The sequence below is a fragment of the Pteronotus mesoamericanus genome, unplaced genomic scaffold (genome assembly GCF_021234165.1).
Source record: "Pteronotus mesoamericanus isolate MK-2021 breed Mesoamerican mustached bat unplaced genomic scaffold, CSHL_Meso_final scaffold_36, whole genome shotgun sequence".
In the NCBI taxonomy this organism is placed as follows: Eukaryota; Metazoa; Chordata; class Mammalia; order Chiroptera; family Mormoopidae; genus Pteronotus; species Pteronotus mesoamericanus.
In genome coordinates this window covers 7275005-7300196 of record NW_026555313.1, presented here as the reverse complement: position 1 = coordinate 7300196, position 25192 = coordinate 7275005, and the positions used below count along the sequence as shown (strand labels likewise).

At 37.0% G+C, this 25192-nt stretch overlaps 1 protein-coding gene and 1 pseudogene across 1 annotated transcript; one reads left to right on the top strand and one right to left on the bottom strand.

The window, feature by feature from the left end:
* Positions 1–1028: 1028 nt before the first annotated feature.
* On the top strand, positions 1029–9838 carry MMP7 (matrix metallopeptidase 7). The gene is made up of 6 exons (XM_054592253.1): positions 1029–1136; positions 3779–4005; positions 4090–4238; positions 5894–6022; positions 7559–7720; positions 9800–9838. Exons 1-6 carry the CDS (start codon positions 1029–1031, stop codon positions 9814–9816), a joined length of 792 nt encoding a protein of 263 aa, XP_054448228.1. The 3' UTR covers positions 9817–9838.
* Positions 9839–19896: 10058 nt separating this feature from the next.
* The window catches only part of LOC129086099 (heparan sulfate 2-O-sulfotransferase 1-like), a 32779-nt pseudogene continuing 27483 nt past the window's right edge, over positions 19897–25192 (bottom strand).

Genomic DNA, 25192 nt, shown 5'->3' with positions numbered 1-25192 from the left:
CTGTTTCTACAGAATGTGAAGCATGATAAGTATACTAAATGAACAGTCAAGCCCATGCTTAAAGATTTTTGTTCATTTAATATTTTTTCATGTAATTCAAAAGAAATTCTGAGTAATGTTGACCACTAAGAAAAGAAATAATTTGATTAAAAGAAGACTTAAAAAAGGGAATGTTTGGCCTGGCCGGATGGCTCAGTTGGTTGAAGCATCATCTCGTACACTGAAAAGTTGCAGGTTTGATCCTCTGCCAGGGCATATACCTACATACCTAGGTTGCATGCCCAGTCCTTGGGTGCAGGTAGGGAGGCAACCGATCGATATTTCTCTCACAGTGCTCTCTCGCTCTCGCTCTCTCTCTCTCTCTCTCTCAAAAACATATCTTCAGGTGAGGATTTAAAAAGAAAAAGGGAATTCTTAGTGCTCCACAATGGTCCCTGGAAGGTGAGGGAGTGGAGCACAGGCTCTACAGTGCCCACTGACCCAGTCAAAGCACAGCATTTCCCTCTGCTATTCCTGCCCTCATTCCCCCATAGAGAGAACCACACGGTGCCAGCATTGTTCTACTTTTTGACTTTGGTGACTGTTAACAGAATTCGCTTAAAAATTATTTGATTATTTGCATGTTTTATGCACTGCTCTATGCATTTCAATGTTTTAAATTCTTTTAAGATATGTAGTAATGTCCTAAATGATGTTCCCCAAAATTTTAATTTAAGAAGATATGTCTGAGTAGCAATTTGATTCTGACAAATGAATTGTGTTTTCTCATGGATTGAATTTACACAAGGGAAAAAGTCCAGAGACAAATACATTGTGTGCTTTCTGCCAAAAAGAACATAATACTTCCTCGTTGTTGTTAATGAAAAATAACGCACACTTCAAAGTTCTGTAGACTCTAAAAAGAAAGGAAACATTCAAATGAGTCACCTATTTTTACATTCAAGACTGGAAAGCTATATAAGTCTCTCCAGCCTCTGGAAAAAACACTAAACCAACCATAGGTCTGAAAACAGTCTCTGGACCCAGCGATGCAGCTCGCCGTGCTGTGCACTGTGTGTCTGCTGCCCAGCAGCCTGGCTCTGCCGCTTCCCCCGGAGGCAGGAGGCATGAATGAGCCAGAGTGGGAACAGGCTCAGGTATGTCTCTGGCCCTCTCAGCTGGGGCTCCATGGTCTTGACGTCAGCATTAAGAAGTGCGCTTTCCAATTTTGGTAATTTTTCTATTGTAAAGGTAATATATGTTTTAATCAAGTAGTATTAAGAGTAGGTTTTATAAATAAGTCACAGGTATATAATGTACAGCATTGTGATTATAGTTAATAATACTGTATTTAATGGAAGTTGCTGAGAGAATAAATCTTAAAAGTTTTTATCACAAACAAAAAAAAAAAGAGTAGGTTTTAAAGCCTCCCCTAACTGGGTTCAAGTTCTACCTCCATTCACTATGTAGATGAATATTATTAGCACAGGAATATTTTTAAATTTCTCTGAGCATCAGTTTACTAATTTGGAAATTGGATATCATAATGGTATTAACCAAATGGAGGTGTTGTGAAGCCTTTAACACAGTACCTGAAATATTGCTCCTACTTAATAAATTAAAGTTGTCATTATTTAGTTTAACCAGATTCTTTTCATAAAGAACAAAATGCTGCCTCTTACAATGAAGACTACTTGTAATGGAGAGACTAGAAATTAGAAAACAGGGTACAAGTGACAGCTCTCCATTTTGAAGCATGATGATGCGCAAGGCATGAACTTTTGACTTGTGTTCTCGTGTGTCCAATAGAAATAATTATGTATTTTATATCTCACAGGATTATTCTGAATAAGCAAATAAATGAAGTAATAACAATACCAACTATCATGTATGTAACAGTTATAAGGTACTTCATATACATTATGTCGTTTGATCCTTAGCTCAAACTTGGGAAAAATAGGAACCAAAATTAAGTTGATTCAAATACTTGTTAATGGTGGAAAATCAAAAATGGGTTTGGTAGGTGTCAAAGACAAGTCTTTCGGGGTCAAAATCATGCTCTTTCCAATATATTACTTCATAAGCAGCCTAATAAGTGTAAATAATTATTGTTTGGTAAAATAATGAGTTGTTTACTCCTAAGTATTATTTATAAATTTAAGCATTAAACACTAGTAAAGATGGGTTTTATTGTACATTGACTTTTAAAAGCAGTATGTTAGATTGAATCATATGAAATTACTGATATTCTATTTTTTTCCTCCAAAACAACCATTTCATATAGTTCCACCTAATAGATTACCCAGAAGGTGTACACTTACTAGAGTATTGAATCCCTAAACTTTACTTAGTGTTCAGATCACCCATAAACTAGAGGGAGATTAGCTAGGTTTAACTGAAGTCAAGAAAATCCACTTCAAGGATGCGGAAAATTTCTTCCAGAAGATGTTTTTGTAAAGCCTGTAGCTCTGGAATGTATAAAACAAATTGTTTGTTTTTAAATGAGATTAATTCCTAACTGTCACAAATGAGCAGTAAGTAGTTGCTGTTTTGAATAGAATACCATCATTGGTAACAGGAAGAGAAACCACAGTATTACTAAGGTTAAGTGCATACTTCTGAGAGGTTCTGAGACAAGTAAGCATTTGACCTACTCCAAATTACACTGCCAATGAGTGAGCCAATATTTAAATCATTTCAACAATACAATCATGCATCATACAGCCCTGTACATTTTTCTAATGAAGTAGGCTTTGGAATCAGAACACAAGTTCAAATATTGGTTCCTTCAGTTACTCATGGAGTGAACTTATGCAAGTTATTTTGCTTTTCTGGGCCACAATTCTTCATGTAAAATAGGAATAACAATGCTGTGCCTACTTCACAGGATAATTATGAGGTTTAAATGAGATAAGAATATATAAAGCCCCTAGAATAGTCTTTGCCACTGGTAAGTGCTTAATAAAAGTTCTTGTGAGGCTACAGTTGCCACTGTTGTTATTTCATTAACTTTTTTTATTTTTTCCTATTTAGTCCAGTAGCTATCCTCCTATTCAGAAAGTAGGGTCCTTTAAGAAATACCCAGGGACTGATTATGCATGGAATACACCTAGGGGACCTGCTCTGCCTTGCAGCCTCACAGTGGGGTTTTTTAGAGATTTAACAGTAGAAAGAGCACAGGACTAGCAGTCAGGAAACTCAGGACCAGTTCTGCTACTAATTTTTTTTATTATGCTACTAATTTAATATATGACCCTGAGCAAGTCATTTATTTGCTGTGAGCTTTGATTTCCTTACTTAGAGAATATGTACATTAAACGAAATAATTTCATACTATCCTTTCCCAGGACTAAAATTTTAACACCCTTTAATCCAAGTTGGAACCACATCTCCAGAGAACATTAGAAGGGGACTTGGATCTCCCCAGAGGGTCTCTGATGCCAGGGAAGGTCTCAGTTGTGCCCCTTGAGGACATAGCAGTCACTCTTCCCAATTGGCTATTACAGATAAGTCTATGTTATATAAAGTGAACAGTAGGTTTCCCCTCAGAACAGTTAATTGGATAAAAGAGAAATGGAGGGATTTTTTTCCTTTTGCTCATAAATTGGAATGATAAGTCTTCATTATTAATATTAAATTTTCTTTTCATGAATGCGCAGTTATTTTACTTGGTGACTATGTAACTACTGTGTCTTCAAATCAATGTTTGAGTCCATAGGTATAAAGGCAATGATGTGCAGACTACTGAGATAAAAGACAATAAACAAGGATTACAGATCAATTACTCTCTTTTCAATAGGACTATCTCAGGAGATTTTATCCATATGACTCAAAATCAAAGGGTGCCAACAGTATAGAAGCCAAAATCAAGGAGATGCAAAAATTCTTTCGCCTGCCTATAACTGGAATATTAAACACCCGCATCATAAAAATAATGCAGAAGCCCAGATGTGGAATGCCAGATGGTGCACAATACTCACTATTCCCAAGTAGCCCAAAATGGACTTCCAAAGTAGTCACCTACAGGTTAGTTTTGTTTTGGTTCATTTAGGCAAAAATAATAAAGTTTTTTTCTAAGAAGTCAAACATTGTTTTCTTCTTTGCTACCAGGATCGTATCATATACACGAGACTTATCACAGTTCAAAGTGAATCAGTTAGTAGCAAAGGCCTTCAATATGTGGAGCAAAGAGATCCCACTGCACTTCAAGAGAATTAGATTGGGAATTGCTGATATCATGATTGGCTTTGCAAGAGGAGGTAAGGAAGGGATTCCTCCAGGGTAGTCCTCTGTTCTATTTTTCTCATGGTTTATATCAGTGTCCTCCTCTCTTTATAGTTTAAAATCTTTAATGATATATATTATTCTGAACATGTGCGTGTGCACGCACGCACGCATGTATGGAGGGAGAGATGTTAATATACTTTTTCTAGTACATTTAGAGTCACTTTTTATAGCAGAGGATGATAAACTATGTGGCCCATGAGTCAAATGCAGCCCACAACCTGTTTTTATAAATAAATATTTATTACCACACAGCCATAATCCTTCACTTACCTATTGTCTGTGGCTGCTTTTGGGCTACAATGGCAAAGTCTAGTAATCATGGCAGAGACCATCAAGCCCGCAAATCCTAAATTACTCATTGTCTAACCCTTTACAGAAAAAGTTTACCAATCCCTGTTTTATAGAATTAGTCATGACACACAGACACACACACACACACACACACACACACACATTTATGGGACCATTTAAAATATAAATAACATTAACATGAAACCAAGAAAAGAGATTACAACTTCCAAAGACCTTAAGGTCAAAGGTCTCCAAGAAGTGGGGCAGTCTCTATGGACAATTGTCAACATCCTTCATGGAGTAAAAAAATAGAAAATAGAGAGCTTTCATGTTAAAGAGCTTAAGGAATTATAACCCATATATATGAACTGTTATTAATTACTAGTGCTTTGTGGTACAAATTTAAAGAAAAATATTGCCCTTTTTATTCTGTTCTAATATTTGAAATACCTAGGTGCTGTGAATTTAGCTGAAACTGAACATCAGCCATAATATTACTAATACCAAAGAAAATATTATGGAAAGCACTAATCATGGCATTCCATGTTTTTCTTTTCTGTTTCTTAAAAAGATTTTATTTAATTATTTTTAAAGAAAGGAAGGGAGTGTGAAAGAGAGGGAGAGAAATATTGATGTTTGAGAGAAACATTACTTGGTTGCCTCTCACACACCTCCAACTGGGGACGTGGTCTGCAACCCAGGCATGTGTCCTGACCCAGGAATTGAACCAGTGACCTGTTGGTTTAGCAGGACAGTGCCCAACCCACTGAGCCACACCAGTCAGTGCCATTCCACATTTTTCCAAAACAGATAAATGATATGGCTTAATACCAATTTGAAAATAAATAGCTCCACATCACAATTAAAAGAGCCATTCAAATCCATTTAAGACACCTTGGGCATGGTTCTCCAAGAAACTGTCTCCTGTACCCACAAAGATTAAGCGAAGTTTTTAAGAGAAGTTATACTATAACAGGTATACAAGTTACTTGTTGAATACACTTCTCTCACTCATCCTCCATCATGTCACCACCTGGCCAAAAAAAGTGAGAAAACTTAGAAGCAACCATAAATTAGATGTGAATGTATTTAAATTCCCATATCCAGTAAGCTTTCAATATATATCGGTTATCAGTAATGAACACTGGTTTTGTGAAAGAAAAATTGCCTATGACAAATGCCCAAACCACCCTGTGTATGCATCTGACTGCTGATAACAACGTTAACTGCTTGCACTAGGCTCATCTTTCTAGCCTCCATAATCATATAAAATCAAAAATAAAGTGACTAGAGATAAATTCAGTCACGAAAGGCAATCATCCTATTTTTTTTTCAGCTCACGGGGATGCTTACCCATTTGATGGACCAGGAAACACACTGGCTCATGCCTTTTCACCTGGACCAGGCCTGGGAGGAGATGCCCACTTTGATGAGGATGAACGCTGGACTGACGGTAGCAGTATAGGTACAGTAGCCCATCTCTCTCTACTATACATCCTTTTTAAAATCCCAAACTTCTTATACTAACTTTAATTTAATATTTCTTTGATTAGTAATAATTATTGAGCCCTTGATAACTGCCACTCTCTGTACTGTATGCTTTAAATGCAAAATTGTTTTTAATATCCTCATAATGCTACATACCCAGAGGATGGAAGCTCAGGCTATGGAGTCAAGCAACATTGGGTTCACTTTGCTGAACCTCATCAAATCACTCCCTATGTGTCTTTGGGCAAGTAATTCAACTTCTCAGAGCCTGTTTCCTCATCTATGAAAGTGGACTATACATAATTCCCACCTCACAGGAATGTTGTTTGAATTAAAAGGGATAATGCTTAAACAGTGCTTATCACAGTGTTTGGAATCTATTAATAATTCAATAAATGATAGTTCTTTGTTTATGTTTCCACAAAATTTGTCTTTAATTGAAGGAAAAAGAGGAACAGTGATATTTAAAAATTATGTACAATTCCAAGTATTCACTCTTGTTCAGAAAGAACTCACACCATAACCCAGCCAATCATATTCATCATCTTAACAAAGTAGGAAATTATAGACACATCAGAAAACTAATGGAGAGAAGCTCTGGCATAAATAATTCTAATTTGAGACAATTTTTAAAAAACGGAAATCAGTACTTATGTTTGGCAGTGGGAATTCACCATTGCAGTGATGCTTTGCTGTGAGAATCTAACCTATGCGAAACTATGACAGTCTCCATTTCACATCTTTTGTATCTTTTTAATTCTCCTTACTTTCCACTCCAGGTAGGCTAAAGTCAGCTTTCTACAATCTAATGCACCATGATTGGAACTCTGGTAACTCAAACGCACAGTTTCACACCCTCCCCCTTATTTACAAAACCTATCTATGTGTCTGAGAGAGAGAGACTCATATGTATAATACGATGTAATAAATAAAAAGCAAAACCCAGCATTTCCTAGAGATCCTGCCTTTCAGTCTTGTTTTCACAAAACCAACTTTCTTTCTCCAGATATTCAAAGTTACTATTATTTATTGACTAGCCACTGTTTTTCAGATACTGGAAAACTTTAGTTATTCTGGCAAATCTACATGGTAGGAATTATTATCTCTGTTTAACAAATGAGGAAATGAAACTCAGTACTATCAATTAATGTGCCCAGAGTTTTTTAGCTAGTAAGTATCAGAGCTGGGTTTCAAACCCAGATCTTAATGCTTCTAAAGCTTTTGCTTTCCTCTCTAGAATCCTGCTATGTAAATAATTGTATAAGGAGAAAATAGACAGAAACACTACTTTTAAAAAAAACAGATGTATTGATGAGATTAAAACACTGCTATTCTATTGTCCTTCTAAACCCTTCTCCCCTCTTATGAAATCCTTGAAACAAATAATTATGGAGAATTTAAAGAGGTGGATATTTTTACAGTTATCTTATTTATTATTATTAGTGTAATATATTATATTGTATTTTACATGTAGTTATTTTTATAGTTACTGTACGTCACTCTTTGGTTGTAGGAATTAACTTCCTGTATGCTGCTGCTCACGAACTTGGCCATTCTTTGGGTCTCGGTCATTCGTCTGACCCTAATGCCGTGATGTATCCAACCTATGAAGACAGAGATTCTGAGGATTTCAAACTTTCAGAGGATGATATCAAGGGAATTCAGAAATTATATGGTAATATTTATGGTTTCAAATGGGGAGGTCTCACATTACCTTCCAAGAGTAGGCTTGAAGGAGAAAGCCTGGGAAATAGGTATTTACTTGGAAAAACACACTGGAACTTACACTAAAATCTTACTGAGGGGAGAAATTTGAGACTTTAGATACTCAAAATTTAACCAGACTATTTTATACTCTGAAGATGTTGATTTTAGGTTTTCAGTAATAGAATGTCCTTTGGTGAAATTATGAAAATGACACTAGAAGATTTGGGAGTTTTTGTTTTTTTCAAGCTGCCACTCACTGTTCTTCCTTGCTCAGTTCAAATACTTTAGTAGTCTCCCCTGTGGGAGTGGGCTGAGGAACAGAACGCCTCCCTCTTTAGCTGCCTGCTTCCAGACAGTCAGTCCTAGGTGATTAAAAGTGACCTAATTTTTCCTGCTTGTGGATATGTGTAGGGAGAGGAGTAAATCGTTGATAGCAACTGCTTATAATTGCTGGTCATGATGCTTATGAATATCCTATGTCCCAATCTACACTTTTTTGTTACAGTCAAGTTCCAGATTTAGTTTAAAGAAATAAGCTGATTTGTATTGAGAAAGAAATGAAAGGACAAGGTTAAAAGCCATGTCTCTAAGTAAAGATGAGAATAATATGATTCAAAAGCCTAAATGAGTTGTCTTCAAGGTTACGTGGCTGCCAGATGCTTGAACAATGATTCGATACCGGGGCTGTGGGATTTCATACTCTCTCTATTACATATCTCTGCCTTTCACTACTTAGTAAGTTTTAAGAGCAATTTGGAAAAGAGAATACAGAATGATATCTTTAAGTCCACAGATATAATCAAACCTTTCCAGTAAAATATCAGGACGGTAAGAATAACACAACAAAATGTTCACTTAAGTCTCTGAATGATCAGAAGAGCAATAAATGCACTTCCATATAATAATGTCCTTAAGACAAAATCATTCCAATAAAATAATGGCCTTAAGCTGTCAGTTGAACCTAGAATTTACTACCAATCAATATTCCCCAAATTGTGTTCCTAGAATGCTAGTCCTACAAGACAAGTTCCAAAAAAGACTGTTATGGAGAAAAAACAAGTTCTAAAATGCTACATACTGTATTTCAGGCACATAGGATGTTTAAAGAGTACCTAACAAATTCTTGTTTACCTTAGTGCTTCCTAAATTATAATCATTTGTATGGAACACGCATTGAGCCCTCACAGAACAGTCTTTCAGAGAACATATTTTTGAAAATACCATGTGATTGAACCTTAAAGTTTTGACTCAAAGAGCTAATAACACTAACAACTGTTGGTAAGGTTATTGTCAACAAAACAGAATAAAGTACCTTTCCTTACATAAAACTATGGAATACTCTGTGGCATGCATAACTGTCTTGAAACCTTAAGAAAATTAGGAAGGGACTTAAAAAGATTCTGAGGCAGAATAATTAGAAGAAGACAGGCTGGTGCATTAGATCCTCAAGTATTGGACAATGAGGTGCCTGCCCTAGGCAAAGACAGAAAGAGTTAACTTCTAGACAAATGAAAGTAAGATTTAGTTATAGGTTTTAAATTTAGGAAGTTTTTTAATCCAAGAAGTGATATGAACAGAAAATATAAATTCAAAAAAGGTGAATAAACTCATGGATATAAAATTATCCAGTGCTTTTACCAGAATAATAAAAATAATAGCTAAAATGCACCAAGTATTTATAGTGCACCAAACAGTTCATGAGCATTATACTCATTTAACAGTCCAATGGGTTGTTATTATCTTCATTTTACAAATTGGTAATATAACATTAAAAGAGACTAAGTAGTAATTTGCCCAAGATTATACAGCTGGTAAAATGGCCAATACCTGACCCCCAGACCTACATTCCACACAAAACTTCCTTCTTAGTCTTTGAAGATTGTTGTTCAAAACCTTTGTTCCAGGCACAGAATGCACAACTGGGTTAATGATAAATTATACACAATTAAGATGTGTTTATGAGTTTGTATAGTCTTAATATAGTTTTATAGTCTTAGTATAGTATTTTATACTATGTTAAAAATATTTTTATTTTCTCTCTTAACAGGTGAGAGAAGTGATTGAAGAGAGAACTAGAAACTTCTGGGAGAATACAAACTCATTCATTGGATTCTCATTCATTGTCCACAACCCAAATCAGTGCATACTATTCCTGCACCCCATTTAGCACTTATTTTATCTTTCCTTGTATTATGGTTGGTTTTTCCATGTCTCTCCCTCTCTGGAAATAAGCTTTTTATGGCACAATTGTGTCTTTCTCTGCTATGTCTCCCCTCAGGTAACTTACACTTAAAAAATATCAATGACTGTTAAATAAAGAAATAAAATTTTATTTCCTGAGGAAATGATTTATATTTAGGAACACTGTTTCTATGTCAAGAGAAGACATGCTATACAATGAAATCAAAGATTAAGACTAAAAAAATCACAACACATTATTTTGGGTTTTCGGCTGCACCTGACCCTATCACCAGGTATGTAAGGAGAGAGCTCCAACCCTTTTTTGTTCATTAGTGTATCTCAAAATTACACTCAGTGCCCCTTATCCTTTGGCCCAAGCTCTTACTCTAAGTATTCTGGAAACTCCAGTTCTTCCCTCAAAATGCATGTGAGTTGTCAAGGTTTTACATTTGCATAGTCACTTATGGGTCCATGTTCTTAGCCCTGACCTTCTGCTTCCACAGTGCCTCTCCTGCCACAGCTGCTCTGTGTTCCCTGCCGACTAAAGTATCAGTCTCACCCTTTTCTCTTTAACTTACTCCAAATGAGTACTACAAGGCGTTGTGAGACTATTGACCTTGTTGAAGACTTGCATCAACAGTGGTATTTTACGTTGCACAAAGACAATGAATTGAATGAAAATATAGCCAGATATTATCCCCATCCTTCAAATCTCTTACCTATCCCAGCACCAGAAGTTTCTCACTGGCCACTTACCTCTGCAACGTCCCACCACGTCTCTCCCTAATCCTCAAGTCTCAGGACTCCATTCCTTCTGACTTCCTCCACAAACTCGTTTTCCTTAAGCCCACACAGCTCCAGAGCTCCCTTTCCATACACAGAGACTTAGTAATGTGTTTCTCTGGAAGAATCATTCTCTACTCAGAGCTTAAGCCTGGAGCAGGACATACAGCTGGCAAAGAGACTTTGCATTTCAGCTCTACATGCCCCCCTACATGCCCTCTACATGCCCCCCACCGTGCATGGTTGTCTCTATAAATAGAGGGATAAAGAATTGGAATTTACTTCCTTACTGTTATAAATTACACACACACACACACACACACACACACACACACACACACACACTAACACCAAAGCATTAGGAAACCATTTTAGGGATAGATCTGATGAAGGGGCAAATCCAATATCTAGGCAAAATATGAAGTATATACAAATAGGAATTCAAATATCCTTTGAAAACCTAAGGAGTAAGTCTATAATAACATAATGAAAAGGAATTTAGAAGTCATTGACTTCAAGTTCCTCATTTTATAGATGACAAAACAAATGAGAGGTTAAATGATTTCCATAAGGTTTATGTAAGCAAATACAGAAGAGATTAAAGCATATTTTTGTTTGTCTGTCTGTTTGCATTTTGGTTTGCGCAGCAGAAGGCAATATTTATCGTGCAGTTGAAATGGATATCAGTTGTTTTTACCTGCCCGGCATCCTTTCATTCTACTTTGGAAGACAGAGACAGTATACAGGGACATCACTTAAGATGCCACACACTGCCTGGGCTGTTAAGGGAGCACAGAACCCAAGTTTGGCCTATCAGACACTCTGCTGAAAACACTGGAGGTTAATCCATCTTGGCAGTGGTTTCTGGAGACACTGCCTATTCATTCCTCCACTGAAATAAATCCCTGAAGTGGCCCAGGGTCCTGTCCTACAAACACCTTAGGTGCAAGGCTTCTCTTCCAGGTTTTACAACTGACTACATTACCTTCTAATAAATTTTGTCTCTTGCTTATGTCAGTCAGAGTTAGTTTATGCATGTTGTTTAAAAAACTCTGACATAGTAACCAGACTGGTTCTCCTATGGTATCTGAGATATGAGCTCTGTTATGTATCTCACCACACACTCCAATCTTAACAATAAGTTAAGCTCTAACTGAAGCAAAGAATTTAAATTTTTTATTCCCATGAAAATAGCATAAAGCTGACTTGTAAATAGAAATTTTCCCTAGACTATCATGCCCCATGTTCTTTTAAAAAATTTGTGCTAAAATACACATATAAAATTTACACCCTGGCTGGTGTGGCTCAATGGATTCAGCACCAGCCTGTGAAGGAAAGGGTCGCTAGTTCAATTCCCAGTCTACGGCACATGCCTGGGTTGTAGGCCAGGTCCCCAGCAGTGGGCACGCAAGATGCAACCACACACTGATGATTCTCTCCCTCTCTTTCTCTTTCCTTTCTCCTCTCTAAAAATAAATAAATAAAAATAAAAAACTTTTTAAAAAATTAAAAAAAGAGCATACTGTAAAAAAAATTTTTACTATTTTAACCCTCTTTGAATGTATAGTGAGTGCAGTGTTGTTGAATATGTTCACATTGGTGTGCATAAGTAAAGGTTCTTAACCTCAGCCCCATTGGCATGTTCAACCAGATAATTCTTCACTGGGTTGCCCTGCATATTTTTGAATGCTAAGCAGTATCCCTGTCCTTCCCCACAAGATGTCAGTAGGACATCCTCAGTCGTGGCAAACAAAAGTATGTTCAGGCATTGCCAAATAAATGTCAGTGCCCTGATATTGTAAATGAGACTAGTCCATGAAATCCAGAAATCTGGAAACTACTGCAATAGGCTACAAAGACAGGGAAGGTTTTAGGTAAGGAATTCCCAAGATGAGATGTGTTTTCTAGGAAGTCAACTTATGAATTATGAACTCTCCCATCCATAATCTTTCAGAAAAGGGCAGGGGACTAGTACTAGTTGACAAGACTATAAAAAATATTTACCAATTTACCAAGGTAGGAATATCAAAGTGCAAAAATAAAAAAATTTCCTAGGTTACATGTGATTTTCTTTACTATGATTATTTAGACGTGTATTTGCAACATATTTTTAAAAAGGTAATAAACATTCAGCTATTTTGTCAACAATAAATCTTTGTAAATAAACCAGATAATTACAGTTTATTCCAAAAACTACTCAGAAAACATAATTTGACCATTTTTCTCAGCTAGCTATGGAGTCAGGAACTTAAGGAGTAAAGAAATGCAAAGGTGAGAAAGACATAGAACCCTCTTTCAAGAATCTCAAACTCTGATGAATAAAGCAGATGCTCATGAAATTATTATAATACAACATTTTAAGTGTTATAATAAAAATATGCAATGTGAGAGAAAGCTCTAATATTGGGATTCTAAATTATTTTAATGAGTTTCTGAGCTAATTCTACAAATTCTAGAATACCACATATAACACGCAATTCCAGAACTCCAATTTTATGGTTAAGAATTCTGGATAAATAAGACTTCTCTAATAGGCTTGAGACCCCCATCAGCCTGGTCAAACTTTCTTAGAACTGTGATGTATCCTAAGACTTCACAGTCTCCAGATATACACCATGGTCTTATGGCTCTCCTCACCTATTCTACTCTTCCTTTCATCTTCCTAAATATAGTGAAGGATACCTAGCAATAAATCTCTTGCATATCTAATCCCATCTTGACATCTGCTTTTTAGAGAACCTGAATTAACACAAGGTGTGTTCCAATTATCTATTATTGCATTAAAAACTATGCTAAAGCGTGAAGGGATTAAGATATATCATACATGTATGACACATAGACACAGCCAACAACTTGGTAATAGCTAGAGGGAAAGTGGGTGGGGATAGAAGTGGGCAAAGAGAGGGTAAATGAGGACAGAAAGAGGCTTGACTTTGGGTGATAAGCACACAATGCAGTATGTAGATGATGTTTTGTTGACTTGTACACTTGAAACCTTTATGGTTTTATTAACCAACGTCACCCCAATCAATTCAATAAAAAATAAGCTATTAATAAAATAGAATAAAATTGGAAAAATACTTTTGCAGTTAGAATTCTATAATTATAAATTGTATATATTTTAATATTTGAAAATTTTAAAATTATTTTAATTTTAAAAATTATATTCAATATTAGTACTAAAAATGTATGCTTATTATGAAATATTGAGAAAATACATTAAGTGGAAATAAAGAAAAATAAAATTACTTGTAATGCCAATATTCAAAAATAAAATATTTTTAATTACCTAAAAGGTTGACTTCAAATAACCATTATTTTATTAAATATCATGGTTTTGTGGGTCAGCAATTCTGGCAAAGCTTCATAGGAAAATTCTTTTGTTTCATGGGGCAGATGACTGGTTTGGAAGGTCCAAGATGGCTTTGCTCATGTGTCTGCCACCTTGGTATAGATGACTGGCCAACTAAGCTCAGCTGGGACCGTCAACCCTTCTGCCCACATGTGGCCTCTCCAGCAAGGAGATTTTAAGGTGAATGAGGCTTCGTGCACGGTGGCTCAGGGCTTCAAGAGCAAGTATTACCACAAGCAAGGAGAAGCTGAATAGTCTTTTCCATCTAGCCTCTGATGTCACATGGCATCCCTTCTGCTGTTCTCTACTCTCAGAGTAATCACAGGGCCGCCACAAGTAAAGATAAGCAGGTATATGTCCACTTTGATACACGTGCTAAAGATTCTTCAGTCATGTTTCAAAACTGCCACAGGGGGTCACCCTTTCTCTTAAAAAAAATCTGTATTTAAACCACAGGATATATATTCATTCTAACTGAAAGTATAGTTGCTATAATAAAAACATTGTATGAATCAGCAAAAATAATTTCTAGTTTGCACCCTCTTTGCCATCACAGCCCAGAAGTCAATGCCTCAACCAACAAAAAGTGAGTTCAAAGTTAGCGCTTTACTGTTCAGGTGACAGGTGAATCCATAGACCATGACCGTGGTGACCACAACTGTTTCTTTGGGAGTAAATTTTATAAGTTCTCCAAGTATAGAAAGCTGTCATGCAGCCCGAGCCCTGCCAACTTATTCACTGATCATTCTGTGTGTGAAAGAGTAACTGGTAACTAGCCAGCATGAAGACGATGGTAGACAGCACTTTAGCCTGACGGTCAGCTAAGGGACAGCTGTGATCTGCTGTTGCAACTTTTATTGGTGAGGAAGAAACATGGTCTTATGACCACCAAAGGGTAGTAGGTTAAACTTAAAGGAACAGCAGTCTCTCTTGCCCCTGTTATCTTTTGCTGAGGATTTTCCTAGTGATTACAGGCTTTGGGACCAAGGACCAGGGATTCTTCTTGATTACAAAGTAAGGGTGAACTCGGCTTTGATAAAGGTGATTGTCAAGTTTGTGTGTGTGTGCATGTGTAATGAGCTAAACATGTACTTAAAAGACACCTTGACAATTACCTCAGCATCATATGAATGCATTTGAGAATCTTTTTTTCTTGCCTCTCAAACTAGTAAGTCCACCTAGTCCTGAATAAAAACAAACAACTATACAGATAAGTTTGGGAACCTTAAATAATGGATTGAAAGTCTATTCAAACTTACTTAATTATACTTTCTCAGTTATGTATAAATAGATCATATTCAGAGAAGAATCTACCTCCAAGTAAGTAGATTGCAATCTCTTAATCTAAGGAATCATTCTGGTAGAAAAAACATGATTGATCTAATTCTCTTTTAAAAAAGCTTTTCCTCCCTTGTGATATTGTTATAAAAAGTAGATTTCTTGACAGAAAAGGCAAAGTCTATGTCTGAATTGTTCAGAGTTAGGAACAATGATTAGCACAATCACTGGCACATAGAAGGTGTCTGATAAAATTTGATAAATCGTTGAATGAATGAATACTGGAGTTAACTTGCTCAATTAAAATTTTTGTTTTAGATATCTTTATAGAAGGTGAAGGTATAATTCAAGAATGGTAGGTAAGTTAGAGGCTAATTTAAATTTCATATAACTAAATAGTTTCTATTCAGCTTGTTAAGGATTAATACTTGGAAAGATGTTAATTATAACCTACGAAGGACAGATTTCCTTTGAACTTCATTTCTTTCCTGTTCATGGCAAACAGGCCTTTTTAGTTACACCCTAATATTCTGGTTATCTTAATAGCCATCATATCACTAACAGAGACTAAAGGATATCATTTTAATTACTTCCAGGCAGGGAATTTAGCTGTTTTGTACCTAAAAGAGCATGTAACATAGAGTAGGCACCCATTTAGTATTTGTTGAATGAAGTAATTAATTAATTGATGTATAAATCAATAGCCTGAAAAAGGATCAACTGGAAATTGACTTTTCCTGAGTGATTTATTCATGTGCTGGGCTCACTGGGATGATCATTCCTAGCATAAATGCTTTCAATAATTGCTTGGAATACTGTATATTCCAAGTACACTGATGGTTGTTTAATATACTCTTTGGCTCTCTGTGACTACATAGCACATAAACCCAAAACTTAGTGTCTTGAAACTACAGCAACCATTTTTTATCATTCAATTCTGTGGATTGACTAGGTGGCCTTCTGTTGGTCTTGTCTAGGATCTCTCATAAGCCTTCAGTCAGATGATGGCTGGGCTGGAATGTCAAGATGGCTTCACTCACATGGCTGGCGCCTTGGCATGGATGACTGAAGCGCTGGGACCACTCTCTCTCCACAAATGTTCTCTTCTTTACACAGTGGCTGAATCCCCATACCTACCATTTCCAAGAAGGAAAACACAGAAGTATCACTTCTTCCAAGTCCTGTTAATTAAAGTAGACACAATGTCAGTCAGCCCAGATAAAAAGTGAGGGAAAATAAACTCCGGTCTCTAAGGGGAGAACACGACAAATAATATGTAACCATTGTCAATCCACCCTATCTACTTGCATTCTATTAGGACAGTCCTGAAAGGTGTGTATTATTTCATTCACTTCATTAAAGAGGAAATTCTCACGACTTGTTTGTGAGGGCACTTGGATTTGAAGCCATGTTTATATGTTTCCAGTCTTTTTTACTATATTGCTAATAAGATAACATCAAGGATATATACAAAATAAAAACAATATTAATGAATATCCAATTCTGTGTCTAGACTTGGTCACTTGCTTCATTCTTGTCCCTGAAAACAATAATTGTTTACAGAATCATCAATCAGAACCTCGTATTCCTTTTTGGCTCCATATTCTGACACAAATTCGGATTTTCCATTATTGTTGTCAACACAAAATCCTCTCATTTCCTGGCCTTCAGCCTGGCCATTCAGCCTTGTCTTCCTTTCCACAGCCTTGACAATTGTTCAGCCACCTGGGCATAGACAGTCCTTGGTTCTTTGAATGAAACTATGCTCACTCGAACTATTCACACAGATTTCAGCTCCAGGCTAACCTGCTTTTATACACAATCACTTTCTCTGCTGATGAGTGCTCTCAGAATGCAAAATAGTTTAATATTGGCCTAACAATCATAATTCTTCCCTACCCCAAAGTCCAAATTTTTATTTATTTGTTTTTAGAGAGAGGGGAAGGGAGGGAGAAAGAGAGGAAGAGAAACATCAGTGTGTGGTTGCCTCTCATGAGGCCCGCCACCAGGGACCTGTCCCGCAACCCAGGCGTGTGCCCTGACCAGGAATTGATCCGGTGACCCTTTGCTTCGCAGTCTGTCATTCAGTCGACTGAGCCACACCAGCCAGGACTCTTGTAGCTATTTTAAACTTCAATATTTAGCTCTTTACTTATTTTTATATTTTGGAGTTTGTATTTATATTTTGCCTGAGGTAGTGATTTATTTTTTCCCATACAGTGAACCAATTTTTCCTACAACATGTTTCAACAACCCAAATGTTCACATGCCTCTTTCTAGTTTCTATTCTGTTCCATGATCCATTTGTATGTTTCTATACCAATATCACATTGTTTTATCTACAATGCCTGGGTAATATGTCTGAATATTTAGTAGAATGAGTTTGTCTCCTTTATGCTGTTCTTATTCATGATTGTCTTAATCAGGGATGAAGGAACTACAACCCATGGGCCAAACACTGTCCTCTGACTATTTTTTTATAAATAAAGTTTTATTAGAACACTACCACGCCGTTTGCTTACCTACTGTTGGTAGCTGCTTTTGAGCAATAAAACAGCAAAGTTGAGTAGTTGCAGCCAGTCACCAAAGCCTAAAATGTTTAGTATCTGGCCTTTTACAGAAAAAATTTGCTGACCCTTGGTCTTCCTTACCCATGGACTTGTATTGTATTCTTTCACATAAATGTGTGAATCATTTTGGTAAGTTCCAAGTTCTTGATTGCAAGCAACAGAAACTGGTTCTGTCTAATTTAATGCAGAAGTGAATTTACTGGAAAAGATAACAGAGCACTCACAGGAGCTCTCTTGAAGAAGACTAGAGAAACAGGCTCCAAAAATGGGCAAGAACCAAAGGAGGCCTGACTGTAGAATGAAAGACAAAGTTACATTGCAGGTAGCCGCTGGTAGGATGCCACCAGGGATGCTGCCACAGTGAAAAGCCTTCTGGATTCTCCCTGCACCACCGTACTACTTACTCCAGATTCAGAGTCATGAATAAGAGAATTTTAGGTATGAGTTAAGGTTACATACTCATGTGCTAACTTCCAAAGAGCAAGGAGTGCCTGGCCCTTCTTTCACTTCCATTGAAGGAAGTGGGGTCCTGATTTCTACCAAGACTCACTCAATGGAGGGTTCATGCAAAGTATAAGGGGAGAAGGACTTCCCCAAAGGTGGCTGTGACTTTGCTTCGAACAATAATACGTTTTGGGGAAATTGTTATCTTTAAATACTACATTCTCACTCACAAAGATGATTTATCTCACTATTAATTCAGCTCTTTAGGTCTTTGGTAGAGTTTTAAAATCTTCTTCTATAATGATCTTATGAATTTTTGTCTATTAAGGTCTTGATATTTTATAGTTTTGCTGCGTTTTTTGGATGGTATCTTATTATCTATTATCCTTTTTATTTTATTATTGCCAGTATTGAGAAATGCTACTAATTTTTGTATATTGATCTCATAATCAGCAAACTCATTGAACTTTCTTTTTCTTTTTTATTTTTTAGATCTGATGGTTTTACTTGACGTAATAAAATTGGTGCAAAACCACTTTTGTCTAATTACTTAGAACCTTTGTGTCCAAATACATAAAATATGCAATATTTACAGCATTTTCTCTTTTTTGTAAATGCAATGCTTTAAAACACATTATAAAGCACCTTAGTAAAAGTAGTCTACAAGTAAAAGTACAGAAGAAGTAGGAAAATCCTACCGATACCACAATTCACTAATGGAGTTATAATATGGAGTCACTGTTATCTGTTTACAGCTTTACAAGTAACCCATGGAGAAACAAGTACTAAACTTACTTTTTAAAATATTAATGTGTGGAAGTCTTATCTAAAACTTCAGGAAATGTCAACATTCTTTGAAGTGTCTCCCCAATCTTAGATACCAAGGAGACAGGAATGAGAAATACTGCTTTGACTCTTTTTATTATATTAGTAATTGTTTAAATTGGTTTTTAACACTAATGACAATTATTTTTAAAGGAAATTAACATGACCTAGATAAATATGGGCAATTCCAATTACAGCAGAGACATTTCCTAGCAAACAAGATCAAACATTGCAATAAATTTCATGAGACATGATTCACAAAAACAAAGCACACACTGCCAAACAGTTAATAACACTATTCAGTGGCGCTGTATAACCCAGACCTCCAGGCGAAGGTAAAGTAGCAAATAGATTCATCTTCATTCACGGTTAGTTGAAAAAATGCTTTATCAAAAAAAAATATCAGAATTTTTTTTGAAATTGTATTTAGCCTTTGATTAGAACTGCTATATGTTTTTATAGACAGAAGGTTGTAACTCCCATCAAAATTTAACCAGGAAAAACAAACAAAAAAAAGCCTGAAACTCAAACTTCTTAGATCACTGACATACCAGCCAGCATCTCCTTCTTTGACATCATTGCCTGTTTCCTAACTCAACTCAATACAAGTTGTCTTATACACCTATCAGCAATCCAAGTTGTGGAGCTGAGAACTAAGGTGAAGATAGAATCAAAGTTATAGTTTAAAAATCCAACCATCACACCATTTACTCAGTTCGATTTAGGGTAAATCTTTTCATAAAAAAAGTTTTGTGCAAGGATGTAGAGGTCTCCATCTTTTTCTTGTACAGCATGGGCTCTGATGAATTGGAACTGCTCTCGTGCAAATTCGTAGAATTCATTCTCCATTTTCCAAAAGTCAGATTCCTGTATTTTTGCAAAGATTTTTTTAGTGTGGACTTTCTTCTCTGCGCTTTACCTAAGATGAGATTTTTTTTTTCCTGCACGGTAGAGTTCTGTAGCATCCCTGAAGAACCGGGGCAAAGCTGCCTCCAATAACATGATAACATCTTCAAGCTCTTCAGTAACTCCCACCAGAAAGTATTCATTAATTAGGTTATACTTGGCTTGATCCATAGCCCACCTGCTTCCCACATTCCAGCATTTCACAGAAGAATGGGATTTGAAGCCAGATCTTTGGAGCAGTCTGAGCTGCTCTCAGCTACACATTCATCAAAGGTCTTTTTGTCACCTTGTTTTCATCTTCTTAACCCTCATCTATAATCATCTCCAAATCTCAGAAAATAATCGTAAGATACTAGCCTCTCAGTGGAATCCCTTATGACATTAATGTAAATTGGCTTCTTTTTTACAACAAATTTTGCAAAGTCCAAATAAGAAATGTGTCTCTGATAAAAATCCTGGCTTCATCTCTTTGCAGGAAGTAATATTCTTCATGCAGCGCACCTGCAAGGTTTCTTTTGAGAAATCAGCTGATAGTCTTATGGGCACTCCTTTGTAAGTAACTGTCTCCTTTTCCCTTGCTGCTTTTAAGATTCTCTCCTTATCTTTAATCTTGGGTAATGTAATTATGATGTGCCTTGGTGTGTACTTCCTTGGGTCCAACTTCTTTGGGACTCTGTGAGCTTCCTGGATCTTCTGGAAGTCTATTTCCTTGGCCAGACTGGGGAAGTTTTCCTTCATTATTTTTTCAAATAAGTTTTCAATTTCTTGCTCTTCCTCTTCTCCTTCTTGCACCCCTATGATTTGGATGTTGGAACGTTGAAAGTTTTCCCAAAGGTTCCTAAGCCTCTCCTCATTTTTTTTGAATTCTTGTTGCTTCATTCTGTTCTGGTTGAATGTTTATCTCTCCCTTCTGCTCCCAATTGTTGATTTGAGTTCCGATTTCCTTCCCTTTACTGATGGTTCCCTGTATATTTTTCTTTATTTCACTTTGTGTAGCCTTCACTTTGTCCTCCATTTTGCAACCATACCCAACCAATTCAGTGAGCATCCAGATTACCAGTGTTTTGAACTGTGCATCTGATAGATTGAGTTCATCACTTACTTCTATTTTTGGAGCTTTGATCTGTTCTTTCATTTGTCTCAGCACACCTCTTATTTTGGAAGGGGCAGAGCCTTAGGTATTCGCCAAGGTGGGGCAACCCAGGTCACTGAGTTGTGACCTGAACTTTCTTATTACTTCTAAGTGTCGATTTATTTTCCTTTGTCTTCTATTTAGATCATAACACTTACAAATGACAATTTAATCTCTTCCCATACAATCTTTATATTTCTTAGTGTCCTTTCCTATTTTATTACATTGGCCTGAACCTCCAATGTTATATAGAATATTATCATAGCACATTTTTCTGTACTGTTTCTAATCTTAAAGCAAATGCTTTACAAGTTTTCCCAAGTAAAAAGATAAATAGCTAACATGCTAAGGAAGTTCCTTTCTATTTCTAGTTTTTTACTGACCTAAGTCATAAATAAGTTTAGAACTTTAATGAATGCTTTTTCTGCATCCGTTGAAATGTTCTTAGTATTTCCTTCTTTAGTGTGTATTGGAAATTACATTACTAGATTTTTCTAATGTAAAATTTTCACTTTGCATTTCTAAGAATTAACCATAATTGGTCACGATATGTTATATTCTTTTAGTCATTAGTGAATTCAGTTTGTAACTATGTATTAGGATTCTTGCATCTGTGTTCACAAGAGACACTGAACTGTAATCTGCTTTCATTGTACAGCTCTTATCAAGTTTTGATATGAGTTAAATTGGCCTCATAAAAAGACTAATCTTTCTTATCTTTCTTATCTTTCATAAATAAAGGAAATAATAAAACTAGGCTTACAGATCAATAAAATAAAGAATTTTTTAAATTATTCCAAAATAGCAATTTGGTTTTGTTTTTGTTTTGTTTTGTTTTGTTTTGGATGTCTGATCTTATTTATTTGTTACTCTCAGAAAACCTCATTTTGACTGGACTCAGTCTTAGAGGTAGAAACTCTTAGAGAAGGCAGCCTAAGTCTCTTGGCAATCTGTTCTCAGCATTTTTCTTTTGCCTTCTTCATTCTCTTGGCCAAAAGTTTAGCTTATTGTGTGTCTTTGTCCTTATTTTTCTTAGTATGCTATATCTATACTAAGATAACGTGACATCTGTGTTGCAGGATATGTGAAATAACAGGACACTGAATTTTGGGTGTGTTTGGTCCTACACTTCTTATCTTCTTTGTTCAGGGGCTTTCTCACAACAAACTGGTAGATGTCACCTTTTGTAGAAAGACTGAAAAGTTTGCAACTTCTGCTAGACCTTTCAGACCCCAGGCAACAAGGTACAGTAGTATTAGTGAATCCAAGAATAGCGGCCTCCTTCTTTTTTTTTTTTTTTTCTTTTTTTTTTTACAATGACCAGGTTGAGAACACTGAGATTGACATCCACAATGCGACCCCAAATAAATTTGCACTTCGTTCTCCAGCCCTCCTTGGTCTATAACTGGAACGCCCCTTACTCAGTAGCAGGCAGGAACAGCCATGGGTTAAGACTCCTGGTTTGTCATTCCCACCACTAATTTGAACTATATAACCTTTCCAGTCTTTATGCAGAGCATCAGCAGCAACTTCTGTTACCATATGCTTCTCATAAAACATATGAAGTATGTATTCATTGTCTACTTCAATGAGTTTCTGGCTGCCGGTAATTGAGAAAAAGAGATTCAGCTTCACCCTGAAGTAGCCAATGGCCTCCAAAGCACCGCAAAAAAGAGCTACAGTTTGTTTTTGTTTTGTCTTTTAAGTCAATAAGAATAGAGAAATAACAAATTGCCCACACATCCTGTCTGCTCAGGAGAACTCCATTTTATACTTACTGCCCTGGCATAATTATTAATAGCATCCCCTTTCATTCTCAAAATGTCACCGTTGGGCAATTGCAATAACTGACATGGATTTGATGCCGCATGTTATCTCTATTATCGTGGTAAATTCACCTGGCCTCTCTGAGCTTCAGGGTTCCCATCAGCAGAATAGAAATGATAACACCTCACTGGGTAGTTTTAAGAGCAAATGAAATAAAGCAAGTGAACTCTTAACTTTTAAATAAAAGTTAGTTGATTTCAGCACCAGCCATGCACAGCAATCCATGGATTAGAGCAAGGAGCCCTGCACCCAGTTTTAACCCAACAGAATTCCAAAGCAATCTTGATTAGAGGCAGGCAAGTATGTATATTATTGCCCTTGGTTCAAGGCACAGAGCTCCTAAAACCCTTCAAATTTTCTAAATGATAAGAGCACTAGGGGTATCTTTTGTTGTAAACTTGGTTTTTGCCCCACTTCCTGACACAGCTCCTGATGCCCTTGTAAGTTACTGGGTGATAGGAGTACTCCATTTACTCCTTGTAAGTTACTGGGTGATAGGAGTACTCCATTTACTCCTTGTAAGTTAATGGGTGATAGGAGTGTCTTTGGTTCTAATGAGGTGACTCTGGGTGGGCTCTTGAATGAGGGCTGGTTACTAGAAAAACCAAGTTGTGAGTACGGGCTTGGAATTTTCAGCCGTACCCCCATTCTCTTGAAAAGGGAGAGCAGTTAGAATTGGAGTCAAAGATCAGTCATGCCTACATGATGAAACTTCCATAAATATCCCAAAAGTAGGGGGTTTGGAGAGCATCCAGGTTGAACACATCCACGTGCCAGGTGGTGATGCACCCCAACTCCACAGGGATAGAAGCTCCTGCACTTGGGATCTGTCCAGGCCTCGCCCTATGTACCTCTTCATCTGGCAGTTTATCTGTATCCTTTATCAAATCCTTTAATAAATAGATAAATAAAAGTGTTTTCCTGAGTTCTGTGAGCTGTGCTAGCAATCCAATGAAGAGGATCATGGGAACCTCCAATTTGTAGTCAAGTTTGACAAAAGGTGTGGGTAACCTGGTGACCTAATATTTGTAATTGGCATCTTAAGTTTCCTGGGACTGAGCCCTTAATCTGTGAGATCTGATATTATTTCTAAGTAGATAGTGTCAGAATTGAGTAAACTGTAGAATGCCCAGCTGGTATCACAGAGATTTGTTTGTTATTCGGAAATCCCCCCAGCACATCTGGTGTCAGAAGTGTTGTATGTGTGGTATTAGGGTGAGAGTCAAGCAGAAACGCAGGGGGAGGATTGGGTATTTTACCTACACAACCACCAATGGCCAGCCCCTCTTCCCACCCACCCCTTCTGAAAATCAACAAAGCCCAAGTCCAAAGATGTCACCTGGAGCCACTCCTCATCCCCATCACCTGCCCCACCAACTGTTTCATTCATCAAGTCCTTCAGAAGACTGGGTTCTTCCTCGCACTTGCCAATCTCCTCTCCACCAGTATGAGGCAGGATGTAAATGTTCACACCATTTAAATATATAGTCGGACCTGTTTATGTTTTCCTTCCTTTCCTTTGAGGCACTAGAATGTTAAATGCAAATACTTGTTCCCATCTTTGCAAAGTGAGCCCTCCCTTCCCTGGAGCAAATGGAAACATGTTTTTCAAGTTATGGATTTAATCAACTTAAAGTGTACGGTGAAAGAACAAGAGGAAAGAACTTTCACCTAGACCAGAGATTGCTTGGGGGTGGAAAGGAAAAGAGGTCTGCAGGTCTGGGAGCAGTAAGCAGCCAGCTTTTGCTCCAAATCAGTACCTTGAGAAGCAGCAAGACTCCAGAGAGGAGGTACATGGTTCATCTCTGCAGCACCCCAGGCACTGGCTTTCAGAGCTTTGTCAAGTATTCTAGTGTCTTAAATGTATCAGGGAAACTGCCAGAAGCTGCCAGACCTGTCAGGATTGTGCAGACACAGACAATAGGCAGATCTGCTGTAACTGGAGTGGAGAGAAGAGGCGAGACTAGGAAAGGTCTCCAGAAGCTCTGGAACTGGTGCAGGAAGTGAATGTGGCTGGGGTGGGACCACAAGGCTGCTAGGATGACTCGTGTTCACCTTACTGCCGACCCAACGGAATGGCAGCTTATAGTCACAGTTAGGTTGATTCATGGGTCACAAGGAAATGTAATGTTTCTTGTAGAC

What these genes read in the sequence shown, in the direction of transcription:
- MMP7 (XM_054592253.1), top strand. Translation starts at nt 1,029, where the DNA reads ATGCAGCTCGCCGTGCTGTGCACTGTGTGTCTGCTGCCCAGCAGCCTG. An exon ending in GATTGGCTTTGCAAGAGGAG is followed by an intron (nt 4,239 to 5,893) that starts GTAAGGAAGGGA and finishes TTTTTTTTTCAG; the next exon opens with CTCACGGGGATGCTTACCCA. An exon ending in GACTGACGGTAGCAGTATAG is followed by an intron (nt 6,023 to 7,558) that starts GTACAGTAGCCC and finishes CTTTGGTTGTAG; the next exon opens with GAATTAACTTCCTGTATGCT.